We start from the raw sequence: 27140 nt of genomic DNA on the forward strand, positions 1-27140 counted from the left end.
GTATTATGAATTTACCATTATTAAAATTGTTGACAGGATCTGAAACAGGCCTTTAAAATGGTCATTGCAAAATTCTGTAAGCTTTCTTTTGCAATTGCAATCTGTATGAACTGTGATTATCAACTAGATCAAGTGTACCATCTTAGAAAAACGAACCTACAGTAGATGAATCTGCTCTCCCCTTCACTGTTAATGTAATACAAAGCCGCCAGTAACACATGGTGGGATATTTCAATGACATATGTTATGATTAAGTTATCATGCAAAATCCATAAAAAACAAAAACATTGACCACAACAGATGTTAAATGCATTGCTTTCCTCCACTGTAATAAAACATCTTTGTTTATGGTAAATTTAAAACTTGCGGTATTTTTTTTAGAAAATATTTTCTCCCAATAGGTTAAGACTTCGTGGTCCTTTGCTCAAATGCTTTTTGGGGTTTTGTACAGCAGAACTCACAGTAGGTCCAGGCTTTATCCTGTAATTCATTCTATGTAAATGTAGAACATACAAATGTGAACTCCTGCCCCCAAACCAGGCTCTCCAAGGTCAGTCCTCTAGATTAAGTTGTTGCTTACTCTGGTAATCTTGTTTTTCCAAATCCTGAGTTTATAATGTTATCAAATTAATAAGGAAAAATAACATATAGGATTTAAAATTTCTTTCATGTCTTTTTGCTAAGATAGAAAAAATCTGTGAGAATGGAGCATAAGGTTTTTCTGGTTTTCAGAAAGCAATTCACATTTATGATTCATACTAAAGCACAATACTGCACATATAGCAGAAAGTAAACAGCCAAGGCTGCAGTCCAAAAGACGCTTTTATGAAGAAGACAAAATTGCAATAGTAAGAGGAATTAATGCTGTTGCATGTAAGGCTTCAAACTGGAGGAGGTCATTTGAATAGTCTAGCTCATTTAGTTACTAGCAGCTAATTGATCCAATTATCTCCTCACTGTCTCTTGAAAGAAGCCAGCATGGCTACATGGCTTCTTCCAGACGTCTACACCCTCTTCTTTAAATGTCCAGTTCTCAGTTTTAAATGCACTCATCTGTCATCTCCACCTTTGGGTTCACAATTCCCAGTTGATTCTGAAGACTGGGTCCCTTGGGATGACTTAGTCAGCACCTTTGAGGTTTTAGTATTCTTGAATCCGATACCGGGTAGCTTCTGTTTTGTTAATCATAGGAATTTAAGAGACTGTCAACAAGAGGAGGCCATTTAGATTATTAGGTTAAATAGTTAATTGATGAAAGGATCTCATTCTGCCATTTTCTGAAAAGAGCGATGGCTTAAAGACCATGGCTTGGTAGCATGTTGCATACACTCGCAACTCTTTGGGTAATGAAGTTTGTCATTCTTGGTTTTAATCCTCTCATTTTGAAATCACAATGATATCAAATCAGTGACATCCAAATTGGTGATGTAATTCACTTACTATGCTAGACTATATACGATTGAATAAAGTTAATAAGTATAGTGGTCCTTATATGGATTCATTTGGTACTCCGCTCATTATAGCATCCCAATTTGAACATTCAGCCCTTATGCACATTGTTTCCTCTCTGTTATCCAATACTGTATACAAACCTTGACTGTATTTTTCTTAACTTATTTGGCAAAGGTATGCAAAATTATTTTCAACTAAACACTGTGCTCCCTTTTGTATTTGTGGTTGTTTGGGGTTAATTTTCCAATTATTGTACAAAGACAATTTCATTTCTGTGCTGTCACAAATCTGGAATTGTAATAAAATGTAATATTATGGTATCGTTAACAGCATGATTGGGAATGATGGTACTGTGACTGTTAATTAGCTCTGGCCATTTGACACATTATAAAAAACAATGATTCTGAGTGAAAGAAGTGAAAGAAAATCTGGGGATCTGGTGTTTTACCTCTTAATAAGAATCATCACTGTGATTTAGCTTACCTTGACAACTAAAAATGCATGTGTATGTAACTAGGTATACATTTTAGGGTTCGAATAGTTTTAGAACAAGCAAATTTCTATGGATTCTGGGAATTTGAATATTGATTTTCTGTATCCTGTTTGTGTGTAACTATGCAAAAAATTAAGGTGTATTTAACAGCCCATATTAGGTATGGAATATAAAATACCACTTTTTGCTGATTAATTTATTCAGTACATGACAAAATGAGGTTTAGGAATTTTACTGGTGGTTTTATAGAAACTACTGTTCTAGTTTAGATTTGAGAACCAGGGCCACAACTGTGTTCTTGGTCTGTATAATAACTTTTTTAAACTGTAAATCTACTAAACGAAAAAGCTTGAATGACAGGGGAAACAGGGGAGAGAAAATTCCCTTTTTCAACAAATTGCAAGTAAAGTAAGGGGGAAGAGACTATATCTTAAAAAAACAATTACTTATCTTTCCGTTGCAATACCATGACACAGCATTACTATGAGACAGTTAATCCTGTGCTGTCAAAGTATTTATAAAGTCGCCTGTCTTGATAAAGTTGGCTTCTTTAATGACAGTTGTATACGTGCTTTGGTGTTGTGCTGATTTGGTTGGGTTTACTTTATATTTCTAAATTTCTTGGAACATTTTTCAAGGGCTGCTGTATGCTGTTTCAGCTCAGATTTTGTGAAGACTCTCCACAGCACAACACACCTTTGAAAAGGGGTATTACCATTTCTGTGTTCAGTATATTATTATTTTGTTTTATACTTTCATGGTCCTAAAATCAATAAGAGCCTGAATCACCCTAGGTAAAAATAAAGTATATCCATTTTTTCATCATTCATTGACATTTGTATAGTATGGTATGATAAAATGACTCAAAGCTTCAAGTGATGTCAAGACAGCCAACAAGCTGTGTAGTAATCCTTTGTTGCAACAATAACAATAGTAACGATGATTGTAAGCAAATCCCTACCCCCTTTGACAGGAGGAATGATGTGGAAATAAAGAGGAGAATAGAAAGATACCTTTATGGATGTGAGTTAATTGACTAAACATTTCCTTGTTGGAAAAATAGCAATAAAAAGCATGTTTCTCCAAGTGCTGACACATTGTTTGGATTACAGTTGCAAGGTTTCAAGTAAATTGGTTTCTAGGAGAATGGCATTTTACAATTTGCATACCAAATGGTGGTCGGCTATTGTCTTACATAAAGGAAGCCCGTTTTTCCATTTTCTAACTGTATTGTCAATAAAATTATACTTATAAAGTTTGGCCACAGTATGCTGTTGTCCCACTGTGGGTGAACTGCAAATCAGAAGCGGGTTTGGTTGCTCATGAAATGCATCATTTAAGATTTAATTGGTGTAATGGTTCCCAAGACAGAGTGAGTTTGAATTTAGAGAACATTCATGCAAACATCTTGATATAAACAGGAACAACACTGCATCAAATGTTAATGCTGTGATTACTAGACAGGTACTCATCATATTTTAAGCTAATTAGCCGACAGTTATTAAAAACCGGGTTATGGGACATGTAATAAATAATGTTGGTCAAGCAGCTCTCTCGGTTTATGCAAGAAACCCATTTTCATATATATTCCACTGATACATTTAATATTTATTAAATATCTTCAATGTGGTTGGTACCAGAATTAGAACTATATTAAATCTGGAATTAATTGGAATAACATATATTATTAATTGGAATTACAGATAAAAGTCTGCATGGTGAGTCACATTTCACATTTAAAATCAAGTCCCTACAAACTTTGATGGGAGGAATGACTTGGAAATAATCTAAGGGTAAAGGAGAATGGTACTGTATCTACAAGCATGTAAATCCTCTTTCTTCACTGCTGTCTATGGGATTTTGGAAGTTAGTAAATTTAGCTCTTTGTAGTTTATATAATAGCCATGCCCCAACTTGTGAAGGTGTAAAACATCCCTACCTTGAGTCTTTCGTGGCTCTGGAAACGTCATCTATAGTTATTGTGGTACTTTCTTGGGGTATTTCACCACAAAAGAACAAAGACCATTTGGTTCAAGTCTTCATACAGCTCTCTGACCTTAACCATGATGAAACACGCTGCTACTGAAGGTGTTTGGTCTGTGTGTGTTTTCAGGAAAACAAGAAAACCTTAAGACCCTCTATATGGTCACAGATGCTTCCGAAGAGTAGACTGTTATTATAGATTTTTGTTTTTGGTTGGACTTCAAAGCAGGTGTGAATGATGGTGACCCTCAAGTTTTCTGGAATGCTGTTAATTATTTAGGAGAACCTTTCTCTGTGTGGTGCTAATATGACTACAATATAAAATATTTTTTTAATCATTTAAAGCAAAACACATTGGACAATCTGTAATTCATTCTTTGCTATGGTGTTTTTTTTTGTTCCCATTTAATCTGGGATATGGGTATCTGCTTAGTTCCTAGGCTGCCTGGTTTTTGAACATGAGCAGTTTCAAAACTAGAGAAATGTAACAAATACTTACACATCACTCGAAAGCCTTATATTGGTATTTACGAAATTTCAGCGAACAACATTGTTGGCTATACGTTATGTGGATTCATAAACTTGAACTTGAACTTTATTGCCATATGTAGCCGGTACATGTACTGGTACAATGGAATTCTTACTTACAGAAAGTCTCTCGATTGTAAAACAAGTGTAAAAACACAAAGTGCAAACAGTGCATCAAGACAATATACAGTACAAGTAAACATGTAGACAGTTTGAATGTAAACAAGACAGACGTGTAAACAATGACTGGAGATGTGCAAGTAAGAAATCAGAATGAGGTGGATTGTGAGGGTGTAGGTGTGGTCCGAGGGGGATGGCTAAATGTGTTCACCAATCTCACTGCTTGTGGGTAGAAGCTATTGAAGAATCTAGTGGTCAGTGTCCGTATGCTCTTATATCTCTTGCCTGAGGGCATGCCCGGGGTGGTGACTGTCCTCTGTGATGGTAAAGTGCACGAAGGAGGACATTGAAATAACTCAGTTTTGAAACCAACCCACTAACGGAAGTGCCTGTGCAACGGATGATTCCCTGGCTAGAGGCGAAACAAGGGATTGCAGCTTTTGGAATACAAAATATTTTCTTTTGCAAATGGCAAAACAGGATGCAAACTGGTTTCTAGAATTCCTCCTCCACAGCCCACCCCTAGGTTGCACACTATGTAGTATTGATCTCTTGCTGTGATTCTCAGCACCCTTAACCTTTCTGCCTAATGCGAGCTGGTGGATATACAAATGTAGGGCAGCGTCCTGTGGAGTGATTGAAGGCTCCCTGACAGTTCTGAGTTAATCTGGCAGGTTGAAAAGTAAGTACGAGCCCTTCCCATGAAGTGTCATACTAAATTATACCAATATAGTCGAAGAATTGGTTCGTATAGTAGGCCCTTTTGTTTTATTTTTGTCTGCATTATTTGTAATATTGCCTTCTTTTTCCGTAAGATTTATTTTTTGGTCTTTCGTGGATTATTTGATGCAGTGCATGTCCCAACATAGACCTCCCTGCAAACCTGGAGCAGTTAAAGGACATTACAGTTAAAATCTAAGCAGATACAATGGCATTTCATGCACAAAACATATTATCAGCCATAAGAAATGCAACGACAGGAAATAACACTGAGGGGATTCCAAGATCTCGTATAAATGATGCACTCATCCATCCATCCTTCCATTTTCTGACAGTGTTATCCAATACAGGGTTGAGGGGGAGCCTGGGTCTATCCTGTCAAGCAATGGGCACAAGGCAGGGTATACCTTGGACAAGAGGCCAGTCCATTGCGGGGCAGCACTCTTTGTATCTTTGACAATATTTGTCTTTCTTTGCAGGAGCTGTGATATACCAGTACACATGATATGATTTAATGCATGATAATTTAATGATATGATAATGCAGTACATGTTCTGAGATCTGGCTCTAGTAAATAATGGATTCCTATTAGGATGCTTTCCTTATCGGAGTAGAACAGTCTATATTTTAAACATAAGAAGCAAGGATTTGTATAAGAACACAGAGCGCTGCAAAGAGTGAATATAATATTATGCTCCTTTTCCTCAAAGACTGATGTGTAGCGTAAGTCTTCATCAAATAGCATACAAAAACAAAACTACTGTTGCTGGAGTGGCCTCACACATTTGTATAAACTGTTTGACTCTCGTCTACACTGAAACTTCAGGAAGAACTTCAGACAGGATTTTTTGGAAATTGTTGATTCTACCCTGATCCTTTTGTTTTGTTGTAATATATGTGAATGCGGGGACAAAACATGTCAAGATGAAAGGGGAGTAATATTGTACCTCGTGGAGTAAATGAGTTAACATTTGAAAGCCACTGTATTTTAGATTGGGCAGATGTGTTTGTGAAAGGAGAATGCATATTCTGTGTATTCTACACTAGCTGTAACAAGCAGATTAAACTTTCTGGATAAACGGACTGGTGGGAAAAATATGCATCAGAATGATCTGACCTAATTGTCTAATGTCAGTACAGATAATTTGATTGTGTTAGTCAGTGAATATGGAGTTAATAACCATATTAGCCTGTTCTTTAGGAAAATAATATTTTGTGCAATTTAAGAGCAATGAATTTAAGAAGAATCACATTATAGATATTTAGTACACATCCTTGCTTGGTCATTTTCTGTAACTGTTTTTATAAGATTTCTTATTTTTAGTTGTATAATTCAATATACAACTAGAGGTATTTCATAGAAATTTCTAATATTATAGTAGCTGCTAGGGCAACATGGTGGTGCAGTTGTTAGCACTTTTCAAAGACGTACTGTACTGGTAGGTTAATTAACTGATGGGAAAGCTAGCCCTGGTGTGTGTGGGTGTGTGTGTCATCGTTCTGTGATAGACTGGCGTCCTGTCCAGGGTGTATCCTGCCTTGCCTCCGTTTCTTGCCGGGATAGGCTCTGTCTCTCTTGCAAGCCTGTATTGGATAAAGCAGTTAGAAGATGGATGGATAGTAACTAATGTTTGATCAAATGGTGTTCTTTTTTTCCAGTTAAGAGAAACCATCTTGGACATTGCGAGAGATGATGGCGTAATTGGCTCATTAAGTGTTATGCATTCTAAGACCCCTTTAAGAAGGACCCTCTTGTAATCACTTTATATTACTGCATTTCTAGCTCATTACAAATGAGCTAGAAATTGTTTACTTTTGAATGTGTTTTGATGAGCAGCCAGTCATCTGTAATTGCCCAAGCTATTTGAAATCATTTCCTTTATTAGAAAAATTATGTCTCAGGCACCCAGGAAGTAAAAAGGCAGTAAAAAAGCCTTTTCTCTGAAGAAGTACTCCAAATTCATTAAAGAGCTGCCATTCTATATCCTTTCCTTGTCAAGATGCATTTGTGCGCCTTGTACAGTACTTCAGGTACATGTTTACACAAAATACACACTGCTGAAAATTTGCTTTAGTCTTAAATAAACTGAAGAGGGGCCTTAGCCACAGGTCTGTGAAATAATTTATTGTTCTGGCTTTTTTGCAGCACCACTTTTAATGTGAATTAAAGGTCTAAAATAAAGACCTTGATAATAATTCCTTTAAACCAGAGAGCCATTTTTAATAATGTCTCCAAAGTAAAACTAAATGATGTTGATGAGTATGATTAAGAGCATATAAATGTTTGCTGCTTATCCAAAATAACATTGGGGTTTTATAACAAAGGTGAAATTAATTATTGAGGATGACAAATTGTTGCAGATACTCCTGCTTTTCAGTAATTTCTCAAGTTGTCGTGAAGTCAAAATACAAAGTGGTGGAGGTTATTTTTAATTTTAGACTGTCCACACTCTGGGACCTTTAAATACAACACATGAACCTCCTTGTGACATTCAAAATGTAACGGGCATGTTTACAGTTTAAAAAAAGACTTGAAGCATAAAAAAATCAACAGGACAAAGAGTCTTGTGATTTGCTGCAGTTTGCAGAATTCCCTACAAGTGGGCACTTAAGAAGAGCAATAGACTGACGTCACATTTGCTTAAAACAAAGTTTTAAAATCACATAAATAAATTGAAATTGTGAATTTGCAGTCCTTCCCATTCATGTAGAAATGGACAGAGGGCAGTGAAATGCATGTACTGTATGCTTTTTACAGTAAAACTGACAGACCAGTTTGCGATGATTCTGAACCTCTAGTTCGAAACAAACTAGAGATGAAAACAGTCCTAAGCAGAAGGCAGACTTGAGTTGTGCTGCTGCTGCTGCTGTTGTTGTTGTGAATAATGAAGGTGCTCTTGCTAAAAGGGTCCTGTGGAAAATGAATGGGTATTGCTTAATGGTTCATTAAGCAAGGGTGATTGAAATCTGGGTAACAAAGCCCAGGTACTTGTGACTGCTTGGATTACTGGCATGTTTGAATATGACCAGACAGCACACATGGCTAATTATCAAGAAAATGAATCCTAGCTGTGTGACGTTGAAAGGTAGTCTCCCTGAGTCCAAAGAAAATGTCAAACACGAAAGTGGCTAATTAGTGGGTAACATGCACTGTAACCTCTGCTCCGGATATAAAAAAACAGAGAAGGACACTCAGGAAAAAGATTGTGGAATATGCTTATCCCAAGCCACATTCAGAGGTCAAACCTGAAAGAGGTCAAACACTGCTGGGAACTAAAAGGATTGATATGGGTTGGATTTTGCATTGTCAAACATTCAATAGTATATTTCCTCAGAAATTAGTAGAAAAAGATTAAGCAGATAGAGTGCATTCAATTGGGCAAATGCTAGATGAGGCTACTCATTTCAACAAAGAAGTGCCTTGTTAGTGTTACATGTATGCTCATATCTTTTTTTTTTTAATTAAGAATGTGTAAATCTTTCTCTTACAAAAAAAATGAAGAAGACAGGACGTTTATCTTCAAATAAAATATTTTTGTCAGCCTTATTACCTCTTGGTATATGTGCACAATTCACAATCACAGTCACGTATAGCTTCAGAGCCGACACAATAACATTTCATAGACAGCTCCGAACTGTGCTGTAACAAAGACTCTGTCCTCTGCCCTAGGAGAATTCTGCACTGTCTTGGGTTTCACTTCAATTACATGTTCACTGTACTGAATCCCATGAAGTGTGCAGTATGGTTTAGATCAAGATCATACAATCAGATTTTAAAACCTTGTGAATCCAATGACAGGTCAGAGTAGAAATGTTTCACAAAAAAGTTGTCCAACATCTGTGATTATGGTATCTGAAATAACTAATTAAAAAGTTAGCTTGTTAGCATGTTACAGATAGTGGGGTGTTGAAATGTCTTTTTTTAATGTTATGTGCATGACAGGGTTAGAGCTCCAGTACCTTCACTACAATTTTCATCCACTCTCTCTAATTCACATAGAGTTTCAGCACCTTTAGATATACAAATTCAAACACTGATGAATAGGAATCACACTGTTTAACTGCACCTTTTTTATATACACACATCAGAAGATTATAGGCTATGCGCAAAAAGGTGCTTGCTTATTTTGTGGAGCTAACATTTAGAATTAATGTTCTCCACAATATGTTCTTCATGATTCTTGCCCTCTTTTACAATCTATATTTTAACACCGTCAGTAAAGTGATGAAACACAGAACTTGGCAAAAAATGTGGAACAAGTTTACACAAAGCATATTGTAGCTCAGGAGAAAACGTTTTTGTTAAGAATCATTTTCTGGTTTAATCATGCATAGAAAAGTACAAAAGATTACATTTTTGTACTACAAATATATAACATTTAGAAACCTAAATAGCTTTTAAATTATTCTTTATTTGCAAGGGACTTAAAACAAATATTTGTTTTATCTAAAATTTAACAGCTGTCTCATTTCTAGACCCATGTTATAGTTTTATGCAGATATAGGGATTTCTTTCAGTGCCTTCACATCAGTTCCTTACTAAAGTCATTATGTAAAATCTGTAATATTGCACAGTATAAGCAAGTATAGTCAGTTGGTGCTAAAAGGGAAATTAGGCATTTTCGCAGACCTGCTAGACACAAATCTAGAGTTTAAAAAATATTCTCCTTTTTTGACAGTAATTGGGAGGTTAGTGGCACCTCCATGTGATTTCAAGAAGCTAATTGGAGTGTTCTGAGTCTAACCTGAGAATGAAGTAAAAACTGGAGCAGGCTCTGCTTCTTTACTACCCATTGTACTACTGCTAACCAGATGGTTGAGGTTATGAATTGGTTTTGTTTGCCAGTGTGAACTTTTTGCTAACGTGGGAGTAGGCAGGCTTTGATAGTTGCTTCATATTGAAAACAGGCACATTAGTAGTTCTGGCGACATCTTCTGTCACGGTTATTTTGAATCTGCAGCATTTGAGAAAAACATTATTTTCTACTGTATAAAGAATGCTGCTTTAATAAAGTTATGTAAATTGCATGAAGTACTTGGGTCACAAGCAAACATGCATACAAAGAGGCCATTTTCTGATCAAAGGCCCTTCTTGAATACACCTTGTAGCTAGGACACTGATTGTACTTATAGCAGAAATGACATCTTAGCCAACATAAAACTAAAAAATGTAATTGGCATAAAACATAAAAAATTGCATACCTTCCCATCTTATTTAATACATCACAGTGCATTGAATATGGCTGAAAAGAAATAGATAAAATGCCGTGTTCAGATTAGTGGATTTATATATTAAAAGTCAAATTTTTAAAAATCCTGTTTTTAAACAGGATTTAAGCTCATTTCACATGTTGGAGTCTCTTATGGTTTAAGGATGGGAGTTTCACAGCTGTAGAGCCACAGCCCAGCAAACCCAATCTATATACCTCAGTATAATAGTTCAGTCTTCGGGTAAAATAGAAGATTAGAATCTGTGGATGTAAACATTGCAAGACTGTAACACCTCTAATAGATTTCTATTCTATTCATAATCCTGTATGTCATCTGTTGAATCTTGTAATCTGTACTACATTTACTGCTAGCTACTGGAAAGAGGCAGAGATGTTATATGCTGGTGAAAACCAGAATTTGATAATATGCAGAAAGCATAGTTGTACGCATCTACATTTGTAAGAACCTGACCCAGTGCACCATCAAACAGAGTATTGTAGTAGTCTATTCTTGTTTGCAATACAATCATGAACAAGGGTTTCACCATTGGTTAAGGACAGGAATGATCTTGTGCAATTGATATTATATTGAGAGAGGAAAAAAGATACCTTTGTAAAATGATTATGGAACTTAAAGCACAGTCGCTTAAAAAAGAATACAGTTATGAACTCAGATCTTAAATTTCATGTACCTTGTGGTGTTGTAAAGCATCTCATTTTTTCAATGTTTGATACATTTGTGGAAAATATTCCATAAACTCCTTTACTCATTTTAAAATGCATTTTTATAGGGTTTAAAATATTACATTTGAAGCATTTCCATTATTTTCTCCTTTTAGGTATTTTATAGCTTTATGTATAAGTCATCAATTGCTGCCCACATTTATTCATAAATTCAGTGAAGCAGGAACGACAATAAAATGTAATAGAAATCAATAATATATTGCTTAAAACAATTCTAAATTGTACTGTATAGTTTTATACTGTAATCTGACACTCATGTCTATTTGCTGACACAATGGCCACTATATCAGAACCCTTAGATTTTACAATAATTGAATATAATAATTGGAACCACAGTAGAAGATGGTAGATTTTGAAAACATGATGTCATCGTGTTTTGTGATTTTAGGAGCAGACAACATAGTGCACTGAAACCTGAACTTGAAACATGAAACAAGTTAAACTTATCTTTTCACTTGTTTTTCATGTTGTGCTTGCATCTATAATTATTATCTTGAGAACCTTAGAATTTATATTTTTGCAAATGTCCTGGTTTACTATGGTTTCTTACATATTTAATGCAGGAGTTTCCTCTACCTCTCCACCAAATCACAATTATATTCTTGTAGCAGATTTAGATTACATCTCATTGTTTAAGAAAAATGAACTTTGAAGCTTTTATTTGTTGTTTATCTGTGCTGGACATCTCTCCTCTAAATAATACATCTTAGAGAACATGTGACATGATAGCAGGGCCAGTTACACTGCTGTCTCCCATCTTTTCCATCCTGGGCTCATTTCCAGGCTTGGCTTCCTACTTTGAGAAGTTTTGATGTTCTCCTCTTGTCTACTTATTATTTTCCAGTTGCACACTTTCCATCCATCTTTTAAAGACACACTGCCTAAACTACTTGGTGTAGCCTAAATTGTCCATGTGCGCTTGTGTTTATGACCAGCATTAAGACTAGCCCCCCACCCAGGTCTCTCCTTAAACCCTGTTGGAATTGGGTTCCCACAGTCCTTACCAAGAGTACGCCACTGTCTGCTAACAGGTGGGTGGATGGAGAAAGGAAATATGCTGAGGCTGAAGCTAGTCTTTGGAACTTGCAGGTACATGCCTGTAGCTCCTGGACATGCAGGTCTGGGCAGCATTATAAGAATCCAGTGTACAGTTGCAACAATTTGTTGAGCTATCTACGAGCTTTTTAGCTCCTTTGTAGTATTCTGCGAGCATTTTGATGACGATTTTCTGTTCACTGTTAACTTCTTTAAGAGCTAAACATTAAACAAGATTAGCCATTATGAATTGGTGTAGTAGTGTGCTGAAAGATCATTTTCTTAATTCTAGAAGATCAAACACAAAACCTTCAAATACATGTAATTAAAGGTAGTTAAGCCAGTCTATGATTTCTTATAATTAAAATCTGCATACAACTAAATTGTAACATACTCACAATATCACCTTTTATGTGAATTGAGGTTCTTGACAAATTCTGGTTTTATACCACTGCTCAGCTCCAGTAGAATCCAGATCGAGTGGCAAACACTGCAGTTTAATTACTTTCAGTCTTTCATTTTTCTAACCCCACACTTGTCAAATACTGGCTATGTAACTTTGTCTGTGAAACTGTGAAAATAATTTCCTGTTTTTTACTATTTTGCAGAGCACGTGTTTTAGTACAGTGGGATACCTGCTGTAGAGGGATAATTATTTTGTATTTCTTCTGTAGCTGATTTTGACGCTTAGAAGTTTTAAGAAATGTGATATTTTTACATGAGAAAGAACTTTGCCTTCTGGTGGCAATGCTGTGCCAAAGGAATTTAATCCATGTGTCAGTTTCTAAATATAAAATGTATTGCTATGAAACTTAGACAAAGCATGCCTCCAGTTGAGCAGGGTCAGTGCACAAGGTTCTTGTAAAAAAACACACACACACACATTCTATGTGACAACAAAACAGTTAAATCCTAGAGAGATCTAATTTATATTAGTGGATTTCACATAATCCTAGATGGTAGATTTTGTTTTTAACAGATGTTGTCTCACTAGTAGCGAATCCTCCCTATTTTTATTTAGCTTGTGCAGGAAGAAGTACAGCCTTCCTTATTCCATTTGTCTTATCTTATCCCTTCACACCAAACATAATTGCCCTGTTCCCAGCCCATACAATTTTAATGCTGCTCAACAGCCTTGCTTAGTTTCATTCTCTTCCCATTACAGCCTTTGAAAAGCTCCTATAATGAATAAGCAGTTCATGAAATACATTTCTAATGTTTTTGTGTTCCACTAGTTTGAAGTAATTCCTAATCAGGATGACTTACTGCCACAATCCTTGTACTAGAACAGATGACAAGAGGTACAGTATACACACAACCTCCAAAACGTGCACTAGACAGGCTTCATATTGTTAGCTCAAAGCACCAACATAGAAAACTAGTGCAATGAAGCGGAAGACAAATGCACCTCTCTACGACTATGCTACAAACTCATGACCACCAGGCAAACCAGAGGGGCACACTGTGGTGTGATAAATTGAGAATAAGCTGGCCATTGTAAACTAGCCACAGCAGTGTTCATCCAAATATTCCCCTCTGCCTGACACAAACAGAATCTTAACCACCAGTGTCTGGACTGTTGGGATTAGTGAATGTGCAAACATGCCTTTACTGGTGGAATCATTATGGGCTTTTAAGTATTTTTATCATGCATGTACAGAAATAGGAATATGTGCAAACAATTGCAGTCATTAGCAATTTAACTTCTGCAAACATAATAGAACTATTTATATAATGCATGCACAGAAACAGGAATATATGCAAATAATTGCAGTCATTAGTAGGTTTACTTCCTCAGCTTTAATATAACATAACATTTGGAGCCTGATTTCAGACATCGTGGTTGTGTAATATACAATTGCAGAAGTGAATAGCCTATGGACTGCAGAGATTCTCCTGGCTTATCAACCTGCTAATATAAAAACAGCAGATAACAGGTCAGAAACTACACACTTTTCTAAATAACTAGCTAAAATGTTGAACTTGCAAGAAAGTAGGTTATCCCGACATTCCCTTGTTCCTCATTGGTTGAAGTTGTACTTCTCCTATCCCAGCGATTTCTTCGTTTCAAGCCAACCAGTATCCTCCAGTTAATGCTTAATACAATTACATTCAGTATTCAAGTTCAGTTGTTCTGTGTTTGTTGGGTTATAAAACAATGCCTGCTGATTTTGTTACAGCAATCCTTCTACTTTAGAATATATATGAATATAATAACTTTAGAATTATTTATAGAATAAATGAAAATGTAACAATACATGATTTCAGCGCTTATCAATTATGCTCTGAAACGGGGGGCCTCTCCCCTCTCTGAAATGAAGCTTGGTGCTTAATTTTAGAGAGGAAAGTCACCAACATATGCTTTCTCATTAGATGGAGTTAGAGGAAAGACCAACATTCAGAAGAACTGACGATGATCATTTTGCTTAAAAGATGCTTCCTCCATATGACAGAGTGTGGGCATGTGTGCAAGGCAGTAGGCCTCATTATTGTTTTTGTGAATAAGATTACCATAGCTACTTCCTAGCATAAAACAAACTTTCTATAGAACACTCTCTGCTGTATTTAGCTAAAATATTCATCATAAAGTGAGTTCTAGGGTGAATGTGTGATCAGTTAAGTCAGTCGTTGATATATAACCAACAATGTAATTTTAAGTAAAGACTGGGATCTATGTGTCATGCACAGAGAGATTATTTTTGAAACAGAAGGACGTGGTACTATTTGCAGAACCCAGTTCTAAATAATACTTCACATACTGCACAAGCAATTTAATTTTGCTTCATATATTTCTGTTATAACACGTAAGATGAAAAAGCCAAGGAGCTCATCCAACACATATGGAAGACAGGGAGGTTAAATTGCAGCACTGTAGCTCGGGTGACATGGCAAAGCTGCTGTAGATTCCCTTGTAAGATATCAGCAGTGGTGGTTCAGCCTAGGCCTGTTCAAAGGCAAGATTAGGTCAGGGCTCTTCATGTTTGCAATGTTTTCATGTGACTTTTATAACTATAGACTTTTGTACATTATGGCTTATTTACACTAGATGAGGCTGGAGGCTCGATATTTTCAGTGCTTTGATGGATGTCCAAGTTAATAGGAAAAGACTGGTTGGCTTTACAAAATTATAATGTACTTAAAGTCTTTCATTTCTATTAAATTTGAAAACTAAATCTAATTCGGTTTTCTTTTATCTTTACACCAAAGAGTTGTACGTATTGGTGTGCCTTGATATACAAATATTAGATTAATTTCATTAACGTGTGTTAATGAACACACGTGTATAGTTGTATGATTCTTTTCATCAAAGAAAGAAGAGGCGAAATGTTTCTGTCAGAGGCAGAAAAGATCAAGATAAACGGAAGATTTGATCAATCAGCGAATACACTTGTGAGGACAATTTATTTTTCATAAATCCCAGGAAGCAGAAGTCAAAATTCCAAAACATTAAAGTTTTAAAAAATCAAACTGCAACTCTGCAAGCAGGATGTGACAAATTTTAAAAAAGGACCCATTTTAAGACTTATTTACTGATAGGTCAGCTCAGACTGTGATTACAAGGATTTTTTTCTCCATTAAAAATTCCTAAATGTTCACATCTGCATAAATAATGGTTATTATTATTATTAAGGTTCACTTATTTAAGACCCCGAAGACTTTTGTAACTGTTCATAAGCCCTCAGTTTCGTGACTGGCAGGGAAATTTGGTGCATTCTACCTTTTAATACATGTATCTGCCACTAGAAATAACAAAGTGCACCTTTGTTAAAAGCAATTGTATCAGTTGTAGCAGGTGATTATTTGTTTCTGTCATCTACTGTCATGCAGCATTTTTCTTACTGAGAGGATTTTTTTTTTCAGAATCAATTGTCTAAAACCTGTCACTATATCTAATTATTACATTTTCTAAAAGGGATTTAACAGCCTGCACAACAGTAGCATGTATTCTGAGTTTCAAAGTAAATCTACTGTATCACGATGCACGGATGTTGTTAGTAAAATGACATAAAAGCAGAAGGATAGAAAAAATAGAAATAAAAATAAACAGATTTTGCACAGTAATTAAAGGTTTTTTTCCTGTGATTCCTTGCAGGATTCCTTGCCTGTAATTGTGATGATTTTGCGTGAATGTTACATACTTGAGCAAAGTTGACTTGTGAGCAAGCACTAAATCACCTAATTAGTGAGAGAGATAATTGGGCATAGACGATAAGGCGATGTAGTTTGTTAAATATCAAGCATGGCTAAAAGAGAGAGAGAAACTCAGAAAGGATCCGAAATGGCCTGCTTATCAATGGAATAACATCTTCTCCGTGCCTTTGGTGAATTGTTGGCTGGTCTAAGTTATCTCAACTGGACGTCAAAGAATGTGGCACATTTTTACACGACAGCATACTAATTGTTGTGGGCAAAGACCGATTTGATAAGTTGATACAACAGTGATGGTCTAGGAAGGTGTGTTTAGACATGACAAAATATGTAGCATTAATGTCAAACTGACTGCATGGGCTACATACAGTAGATGAAGTCTTAGGACCTCACTTGCTGCCCTGCTTGAAGGCTTATCCTGATCTGAACATATTCCAGCAGGACAAGGCATGTCCTCGTCCTCGTCCTTGTGTAACAGGGCTTTCCTGTACAATGAGAATGTGACACTTATGCTGTGGACATAACATGCTTGTCCAGGACTTAAGAATAAATGATGAAACATGAAACTGGGGAAAATACTATACATGGAAGTGCATTTAAAACAGGATAGGGGGCCATTTTTAGCTCAAAGAGTTGTGGGAGTATGGATCTAACTACAAAGCCATGTAATTTAACAAGATACCCTTGAATAAGTTACTAACTACCAAATGGGCTATTTGTTTGGGCATTATGTTCTTAAGCAAGCAGTTCAATAGGAATCGGGCAGAATCGCACAAAACAGCTTCTGTAACCTGGTGCTTAGCATGGGTTAAGGGCTGATCATACTGAAGTATTTATCAATTGCAAGTTTTAATACTAGATTTCCATGGAATTGAGTTTTGCTGCCTGATCTTACTGTGGGTTTATCATCAGACTGCAAATACCCACACTTTGGGTTCCTTAGAGTGGTGCATGCTACTGAGGATTAGAGTGATGTCAAAGTAAAAGGAACACAAATATTTAAAAAGGAACACACTTTAGATTTTCTGTGGAGCACCTATGACCTATGTTTTGTGTGTTTGTCTCACAGGTTCAGCACAGTCAGCACTATGACTGATGGGGACTATGATTATCTCATCAAGCTCCTAGCTCTGGGAGACTCAGGAGTTGGAAAGACCACCTTCCTATATAGATACACTGACAATAAATTCAACCCCAGGTTCATTACCACAGTGGGAATCGACTTCAGGGAAAAGAGAGTGGTAGGTATATCTCCTTTTCTTATTTCCTTTTATTGTTTTAAAGATATCCAAGCTATCCTGAATTCTGCATTTTATATTAACGAGGAGATTGTTCATTAGAAACTACGCCTCAACCATATTACCCTTCCTTTTTGTAAACTGTATACAATTACATAACATTTTCCACAGGTCATAAACCTCTCGGAAGCACAGAAAAACCAAGGGAGCCAAGTAATCCGACACCTACTGTATAAATGCAGACCGTAGTGATGTACTGTACTAAAGCAAGGCCAAGGGCTAATGTAAATTTGAAAACCATCCTTAAAAGACATAGAAATCAGTTTCCATGATTCAGTATCAGGATACTCCTTGAATATTTTAAAGCCCACTCTACAACACTTTGAACATTCTCAAAACGATGTGATGTGAAATTTACATTTTAAAGATACAGATATGAGAAGCATAGTGGTGCAGTGATTAGCATAGCTGCCTTGCAGCACTGGGTTCAATTTCTAGGGTGCTATCTGTGTGGAGTTTATATATTCTCCCTGTGTTTGTGTGAGCTGCCTCTGGGTGCTTCAGTTTCCTCCCACAATCCAAAGACATACTGGTAGGTTGATTGGCTTCTGGGACAATTCACCTCGCTAAAGAGGTTAGAAAATGGATGGATAGATACAAAAATAAATATTGGTACTAAATTGTGAATTTAAGAAAGGGTTTGGGGCATATTTTCATTTCAACATTTTTAGGTAATAATACACTTGAATCAAAGTAATCTTTATGGCCAGGATTTTGCTGGTTATTAATTTGAGGATTTACTGTAATCACTTCCTCTTTTGAAAAAATATTACATGTTCATACCACATCAAGAGAAAGGTGCTGATAGTGAGCTATTTTTGGCATTTCCAGGAACATAATTTTGTATAGTTTACATTCTTGGCAATGTCCAATGAATATATCTTTACAATATTTGATTTTAAATCTAACCCTCCTTTCTTGTGGTCTAAATGACCTACTTTTTATTTCAGTCCAAAAGCAACTGAGAGGGCATTGACAATTAGAGCACATTCTTCTGAAGGAAAAATAAAAAGCAAAACAAGACTTAAGTATATTCCTACTAAGTATGAAATGCATGCAGAAGCATTCCTCAACTACATTGCTTCTCATATCTAATCTGAATTCTAAAATTGCTGAGCTAAAGTAAGTCTTTCACATAAATAATCCAGTTTGTCTTTAGGTTTTCACTAAGAGTTTATATAACTGCTTTCAGAAGGTAGTGCATTATTCCTATGTAAATTTGTTTTATGCCTGTTTCATTTGTGTTTGCACTTTGTGCCATTCCGTTATTAAATTGTACTCAGTAATAGCAAAGCAAAGGCAGGATGTATGTCACAAATGCTAATGCAGGAAATGCTTCTACAGAAAGCTTTAATATGGGCAAGATATTAGAAAGTAAGGATTAAAATAAGTCAAGGCAAATTACTACACACTCCTTATATTTCTTTATTAGACTGTACAATTGATACATTCTTATCACAAATATCTGCTGTCCTTGCATTGATTGCATTGTTTATTGACTCACTCATTGACTGTACAAAAGTCCCTCTACTTGGATCCATAAAGCATGCCTTGCCTGTTCAGCAGTTGCCAAACTGCAAATACTGTAGGTCCCTTTTTTTGGCTGTATTTTTCATTTCTGTTTTTTGTTTCATTTAAATAGATTAATAAGCTTGCTGTGGTTACATTTATCAACCATAATTTAATCATAGAAGGCAGTGAAACTGGTCTCTAAACAAACGGGTGTATTTTATCTTGAAAGCAAAAAAGCCTTAATTCTGATTGAATTCTTCTAAGATGAAATTTATAAATGGCATTTGCAGATAATTCCCCTCTTTCCAAAAATACACACAGTACACCAATTTATAAAGTGGGTATGCTGAAGATCTTCTAGCTCTGGAGTATTTGAAATGGGCTAAAAGATTCTAGGATCAGCAAGATTATGATGTTTGTTGTCATTGTTTTAAAGGTGAGTTCTTAGATTTTCAAAGTGTGGTGTAACTACATGATTTATGTTCTACAACAGGATATACTGTAAACATATTTCTTGTGCACAAATACAGTGAGTTGATATTTAACATGGAAAATGAGAAAAAAGATGACTTATCTCTTTAGTTTTTCAGTGACAATCTCAGATTTGTAAATGGTTTAAATTTTGAATTAATACCGATGGCTGTAAAAGCAATGAGATTTAAATACACATTGCCATTGTGTATCCTTTATTTCCTACTTGTTGTAAATGATCACTGTTGATCAAGATCCAGTTTAGCAATTTCTCCTTTCTGCTTAAGCATTTTCTGTTTGTATTTTAAGATTGGTTTTTAAGTTTTCTTTAAATGCTTCAAGTGCTAAGTGTCATGTGAAAATGTATGTCCACATCTTTCATAAGTAAAATCAACATTAACTCTTTAGTATATTGACAGTAGACAATAGATGAAGTTTATAACAGAATTTTGGGATTACATCTACTCACCTACATACAATGCTTATAATTTAAAAGTCTTCACATCCTTTCCAAAGTTACACATTCTGTGGCCTAACAGCTGGACATTATATCAGAATTTATTCTGACTTTATTATGCAGTACATATCCTCTAATTGGGGAAAAAAAGCTCAAATATTATGAAAAGTAATTATAAATAAAAGCCAAGTTGTTAGAAGGACCTGCTGTTGAACTCTTTCTACAACATCAGATTACCTTTAGTCGTTCCTCAGATGCCATCAAGCCACCCTTATGAATTTTATCTCGTATCGTGGTGGAATGCTGCTTCTTATGAGAATTGATAGTGAGGTCTAGTCTGATCATGTTTGTCATAGGGCACAATTGTTTAAAGTTATCAGTTGACATCTTTTACCATCTAACTTCTCCATCTTCTTCTTATTAAATTTAAGCAGGTTCTGTATTACTGCTCTGTGCTTATTTAAAGTATTTTTAGTAATGGCAATTACATTAAAAAAACAAAATAATATTAAAAGTGAACTGTTACAGACCATTATGTAAAATGTGTTATCATAGCTAAGAGATAGATTTTTAGATTTTTGCTGTAAGTACAGTACCCATACGTAGAATCCTGAAGCTATTGAATAATGCTCCTCTGACAATTATGTCAAGCTGAGAATGCAGCTGTCCCGCAAAGAATAGATTTCTCTGTATGAGCAGGGGTGAATTCTACACCAAAGCAAGATATTTTTAAAAATAAAAGCATTTCCAGAGTGGAGTCATCTTCATTTTGTTAACTTTTTCAAAATGTCAGCATGTGTCAAAGAAGGTTTCACAACCATAACATTTTTTTTACTTTTTATAGTGGAATTAATCTTTAATTGTTCATTTGCAGCTCCTGTGGTGACACATCTCCCCACTCAAAATTAATTTGCATAAGGCTAAACTTGGCCTACGTATAACCTTGATCTGAGTTTATATTTCTCTAGGTCTGTTGAATGCAGTCAATATTGTGACTGGGTCATTGCCATACCTGAAATGGAAATGCAAAGTAACAGTCTGTATAGCTGTTGCTGTGCTTTACCCCCTAGTGAGGATGTGTGTTAATACTGTAAGTTAATACAGGTTTTAGCTACCTTTTCTTAATGTTTTAGGAACAGATTAGTGATCCTTTACATTTTATACTTAATGCTTTTATTTCACATACTGTATGACAACTGTCAAAAGCGTAATGTACAGTTTAATAGTTTTCTCATAATACAGTATGCAGAACCACAGTATAGTGTTAAATAGTGTTAGTATGCTTTCCACATGGCTTCTTTCAGAAGCTAATATAGTGTATTTCATCTTATAGTACAGGAAGCCAGGGGCCATACAGATTCCTACAGGTTTAATGTATTCAATGTTTTTTTGGATAAAATCTTTACCTAAGTTTGCTCATTGCATTCGATTTATTCTTAAAAAGAATACACCGTTGGTAAAATATGATTTTCAACCTAAATTAAAGGGGGTGCCATAAAGGTTTTGATCCTTAATCGAGATTGTAACTACGAAATAATTCATATGAAGGTCCTCATGCATGTATTCATACTGGACTCCTGAAGTATTCTTATCTTCAGATTACAGTAAGAAGGGTACAAAGTGTCGTGTGTATGTGGACTAGTGCTTCGAGCTCTTGGCTCTGGTAACTGGACGGTAATTTGTTCACATACCAGGAGGAAACTGCTGTTGTACCCTCAGGCAAGGTATTTTTCTTTTTTATTCAGTAAGGTGCCCAGGAGTGTAAATGGGTACAAATATAATCAATCAAAGTTTATTTAGTTTATTTATCAAATACACAACAGTACAGCTTGCAGCAGTAATTGCTGGCAATGAAGTGTCTTTTCTGCGAGCTCACCAGGGGGAAATAAAAATAAAAATCGGAAAATTAAAAGTTACAGAATAAAGTTGCATAATAATAGTGCAATAAAAATTGAATTAAAAAAACTCAATATATATAGAACTACTACATATCCAGGGTGCATGGAATACATTATGTCCAAATAGTGCAATATACAGTGGAAAACTGTATGTAACCTGACCATTTACGAAAGACCATTAGGGTGGCTGCTGAAGGTGACTGCAGCATGGCTGTTTAGCAGTCTTATTGCCTGGAGGTAGAAGCTGTATTATCTGTTGGTCTTTAACTGAGTGCTTCGATACCGTTTTCTGGACAGTAGGAGAGAGAACAGTTTGACTTGGATGAATTGGGTTCTTGAGAATAGACATGGCCTTCTTAAGACATCTAGCTGAGAAGATATCCTGAATGTTTTGTAGTTCACAGCCAGTAATGAGCTGCGCTGACTTCACCACCCTCTGCAGTACTTTGCAATCCCGGGCGGAGTAGCTCCCATACGAGGCAGTGATGCAGCCAATCAGGATACTCTCAATAGTGCACCTGTAGAAACTGGCCTGGATATGTGATGGCATGCCAAACGTCTTTAGCCTGCAGAGATAGAATAGGCGCCGCTGTGCTGTTTTGACCACGACGTTGGTCACTTTGGTTATAAGTGTAACCCAATAAATAATAGAAATAATATTTTAATTTCCTCACTCCTTCCTTATGAGACTTTAATAAGAATGGTAAGAAAGACCGCAACTGGGTATTTATGAAATCTCAGATCAGGTTTATTCTGATAATGTTGTCATTATATTGCCAGTATATCACCAATATTGATTTTATACTGTTGTTAAGCTATCAGGCTGCTCATGCACTGTTTCCAGTTTTTTAATACAGGTGTCGGCTTTTCACAGGTGTACAGTACTTCAGGACCAAATGGCACGACTGGGAAAACCTTTAAAGTTCACCTTCAGCTCTGGGACACAGCGGGACAAGAAAGGTATGCATCTCAATGGATCTTTGTATTTTGATTAAATACAAGTGACAGTCTAACGGGTTAATTTAGTATGCTTGTCAGACATGAGATGCAGAAATAGTAAAATAGATCAAGATTCAGCTGTTTAGGAAAGGTTAAACTCAAACTCGACTTCAATGTTAATCTGCATCATGTTAATAACAGGTTGTAAAGACGACAAGATTTTTGGTTCATTTGTGTCTGTCCATTGTATGCTTGCCTCTGTGACCTTTGAACCTGCTTGTTCAAAGTGCACTGTAGAAGTGCTAAGATGACCTGTCTAATCCTGGGTGAGCACATGGTTAGTGTTAAACATGGGTAGAATGTGGCAGTGTGAGGGGGCACTGGTGCCTTATGAGTTATAAACCCATAATTTCCCTTTAATCTCCCACTAAACAAACCTGTTTATCAATGACAAATCAAATCATCTTGTTGAAACTTTTACCTTTCACAAACAAACAGAGCAATGTCAACTGTTCCAAGTCACGTTTATCTTTCCTTACAGTTCCATAAATATGCCTCAGCTTCTGCCTGTAATGAGCCCCAAGAGCTGGAGATGCATTGTACCTATATTTGATTTTTTGTTGTCTTCAGTTTTACAAATCTATATTTAATTTAATCACAGATTTCCATCTGAAAATAGTACTTGTGCTATTTATACACTATGAGACACTCTGTAACACTTTTTCTTGTAAAAATGCAGCAACAGCATAGCATTTCAAATCCTGTCAGCTTTACCATCTTGAGACTGACAGCATTTAGGACAGAGTCTGATTTCTAAACAAATCACAAATGGATGTTTTTTTGTGAAGTTATTAATTGCTGTAGATACAAACCTACTGTGATATAGAACATAAATATCTACTTCTAGAACTGTAAAGGTATCAGTCTTTTTAGATATAGTATAGTTTTAGTAGTAGTATAAAGTATGTATGTGATGCAGTCTGCAAATTTTTCCAATGAAACCTCTGTGCCCCTCATCCCTTTACAAAGTATCCAGCCTTCAATCCATGGGTAAGGTTTGTTTATACTTGGTGACTTGTAGTGATCTTTAAGCCTGATGACAACCAGGTAGTCAAAACGTGAATATTCCATGAGCATAAAAATAAAATGTTCTGCATGATTATATATATCTCTGTCTTCTGTATATTTTGATTAAGTTCTGCGTCTATAACTAATCCATGCTTCTTTCAGTGTTCAAAAAGTAAACCTTTCATAACAGGAGTCAGTTATTCCCAAACATGATCTTCCAATTCTAAAACCTTCACTGAGGCAACCGGGATCTGGTTTTGGAAAACTTAAGGCTGTTCTGACTCAGGGACTGTGAAAATAGCAACTGCTTTTGCTGTTTTTTCAGATTCAGGAGCCTCACCACAGCCTTTTTCAGAGATGCCATGGGGTTTTTATTAATGTTTGATCTCACCAGCCAGCAGAGCTTCTTGAATGTCAGGAACTGGATGAGTAAGTTCTTCATGTGTTACAGTTGTACTAGTTACATCAAGTACTTTGATTCATACTGATGAATTTCAAAAGGCTTGCATTCCCTGGTGGGTTGTGGACAAAGTATTGGAAATCATAATGTCCAACACAGTAAAATAGAAGTAATAAAAAGATGACTTTTCTGAAGGTGCACAAGTATTGTTTCATTGTATTTGAATTTGTCTCAAGTCATTATGTTTTTCTCATGTCAGCAAGGAAAATCTCTTAATAACAACTAAACTATAAAAAAATATTATTACATTTTCCTCAGTGGCTGCAGCTATTACTACAACCCTACCAGCTTCAGCCCTGATCATTAAAGAATTTAGAAGTTTTGTCTTTGAAATCAATTGCAGGAAAGGGGAACATTTGAAAAATCTGCAAATCCCATGGTACAAAAATACATTTTAATGAGTTTGTTTCTTATTCAACAGCATGAAATATTTAAAATGAGACATTAGAAAACACATATTGAAATATGTAACATCTAAGAAAGTAGCAGCTCACCTACAGTATCTGAAACTCCAGCCCTTTGGTGAAATAAACACATTTTACGTTCCTGCACATTGAAATATGGAATTTTGCCAAAACAAAAGAATGCAGTGTTACCAATCCCCAAAATATGGTTGTGCTATAAAGAGAAATTCTTTTAATTCTATATTTATGTATTACTTTTTCCCCCACCTTTTACTGATGGTGAATTACTGTACAAGTTTGACATCTTTGAATCCGTCACAACTCCCTGTCTTGCGCCTCATAATGATTCAATTGATTTCATTTTTAAAAATACTTAAATTCCAAGTCACATTTTATATGTAGTCAACTTCTGTATAAATAAAAGCTACCATTTATACTATATGTCAGACTTTGTTCAGATTTCTTATTCGATATACCAGTGGATCTCAGACCTTGTATTGGCCACCACTGAGTGATGCAGTCACTCACATGATTTATCTGGACCTTTGGAAATGTAGTTAGTTGATGCTGTGAAGTTTAGCCACTAATTATAGGTTGAAATTTCCTAATGCTGGGTTTTCTTCCCATAATATACTGTAAGTAGTAGAACTTTTAATTGGAGTTTATTGGCAAATTTTTAAACATATGTTGATGTGGAATAAACATTGTATTCCTATTCTGTTTTATATATAATATATACATTTTGCAGCACCATCACAGTACTATCCAAAAACACTTAGTAATCAGAAAATTAACAGAGTGTATGTCTCCTTTGTGTGAAGCTCACAGCTTGATACATATAAAATTGTTCAGCTATTGGCCTGCATAAACACATGAAGAAATTCCATATCTTACATGGCTAGCACCAAGACACTTTCCCCATTGAAAAGACTGGCACTGAAAACAATCTGGAAAGGGTTAACAGAGGAAAATGCAACAGATCAATTTCTCAGTTATTAAATGTTTAGTGACATCTCAGTGTTAAAATCTGTATAATATTCAGGAATGCTTTAAAAAGAAGCCTTCACCTCTTCTGTGAAAGTGTTACAAACCACTGATGCCCTCTCACTGGTGTTTAGTGGGATGTGCAACCTTTTGTTTTAAACAAGTAGAGGAAATATGTAAAACTTTTTATTGTTAATTCAGAGAGATTAGTTTGTGTTATGTTAACATAGACATTTCATTTACTCTTTTGATTTTATGGTTTCAGTTTAATGTTGAAACCCTGGTCCCATCATGACTTCAAATCCATTGTATTATAAGTAGCATATTTCTAAATGTTTGGTGCTAGAAGGTTTTGGACCCCTCAAAATAGGCATTTGATTATTGACCACTGGAAGTGGGCTTTTACAGATGTTTTTCCCTGCAGGCTAGTTTGTATCCATTTATTTGTATATTTTTACATTTTGATGAGCCTTCCTATTAACATGTATATTCTACACGTACAGAGCAAAAAGTGATTTTTAAAAAGAAACTGTGAATCGTGCTATCGGATGAATGTGTTGTCTAAGATTGGCCTAATCACAATACATTACATTTTTTGGAAACATTTTACCTTTAAATGCTTGTGTTTTACCCTGCTCCTTCAGCAGCCATTCGCCATTCTCCAAATCACTTCCTCATTTTCGGTCTCAGAATAGTGAGGTAGGAAGCTGCCAATGCAAGATAACACTTCCTGATCATTTTCAATCAAGAAGGAATGCAAAAACATCATCTACCAGCCTTGAAAAGGGGAAATACATTAAGACATTGAATGGAAACATTATTTAATAGCACTCACTACTCAAATATTGGGTTGGCTGTTGTGAAAATTTGAATCAACCAAGCAAACAAAAACAAAATTCAGCACAACACTGTGCAACCATGCTCCTGTCAGCTCAGTGTTCGGTAATCCTCACATAGCCAATGGATTACTGATTGGCTACCTCTCATTTCTAACTCTTCTGATTTTCTTGGAGAGGAGATCCTATTTGTAATGGTAATTGTTCCCCTTGTGTTGCCATGCCATGTTTTTTGGAAGGGTTTTTCCATGCAATCTTGTAATTGAGAGTAATTATGAAATTCATGACTTTACATAGCTTTTTAAAAACATTTTAAATACATTATGCCAGACCTATGGTAGTGTCGTAACAGGATCATTTAAAATACGTGGATCCAGGT

At 35.7% G+C, this 27140-nt stretch overlaps 1 protein-coding gene across 3 annotated transcripts in view; it reads left to right on the top strand.

Annotated features, from left to right (window-relative positions):
• The window catches only part of rab27b (RAB27B, member RAS oncogene family), a 66183-nt gene that overhangs the window by 31531 nt on the left and 7512 nt on the right, over positions 1-27140 (top strand). For all 3 annotated transcript variants that reach the window (XM_015362359.2, XM_015362345.2, XM_006626579.3), the window contains exons 2-4: positions 17504-17675; positions 22945-23030; positions 24403-24506. In XM_015362359.2, coding sequence (XP_015217845.1) covers positions 17523-17675; positions 22945-23030; positions 24403-24506 — 343 coding nt within the window. In that variant the 5' untranslated portion in view covers positions 17504-17522. The remainder of the gene's footprint in view (positions 1-17503; positions 17676-22944; positions 23031-24402; positions 24507-27140) is intronic.

This window comes from Lepisosteus oculatus, chromosome 3, assembly GCF_040954835.1.
Source record: "Lepisosteus oculatus isolate fLepOcu1 chromosome 3, fLepOcu1.hap2, whole genome shotgun sequence".
Taxonomy (NCBI): domain Eukaryota; kingdom Metazoa; phylum Chordata; class Actinopteri; order Semionotiformes; family Lepisosteidae; genus Lepisosteus; species Lepisosteus oculatus.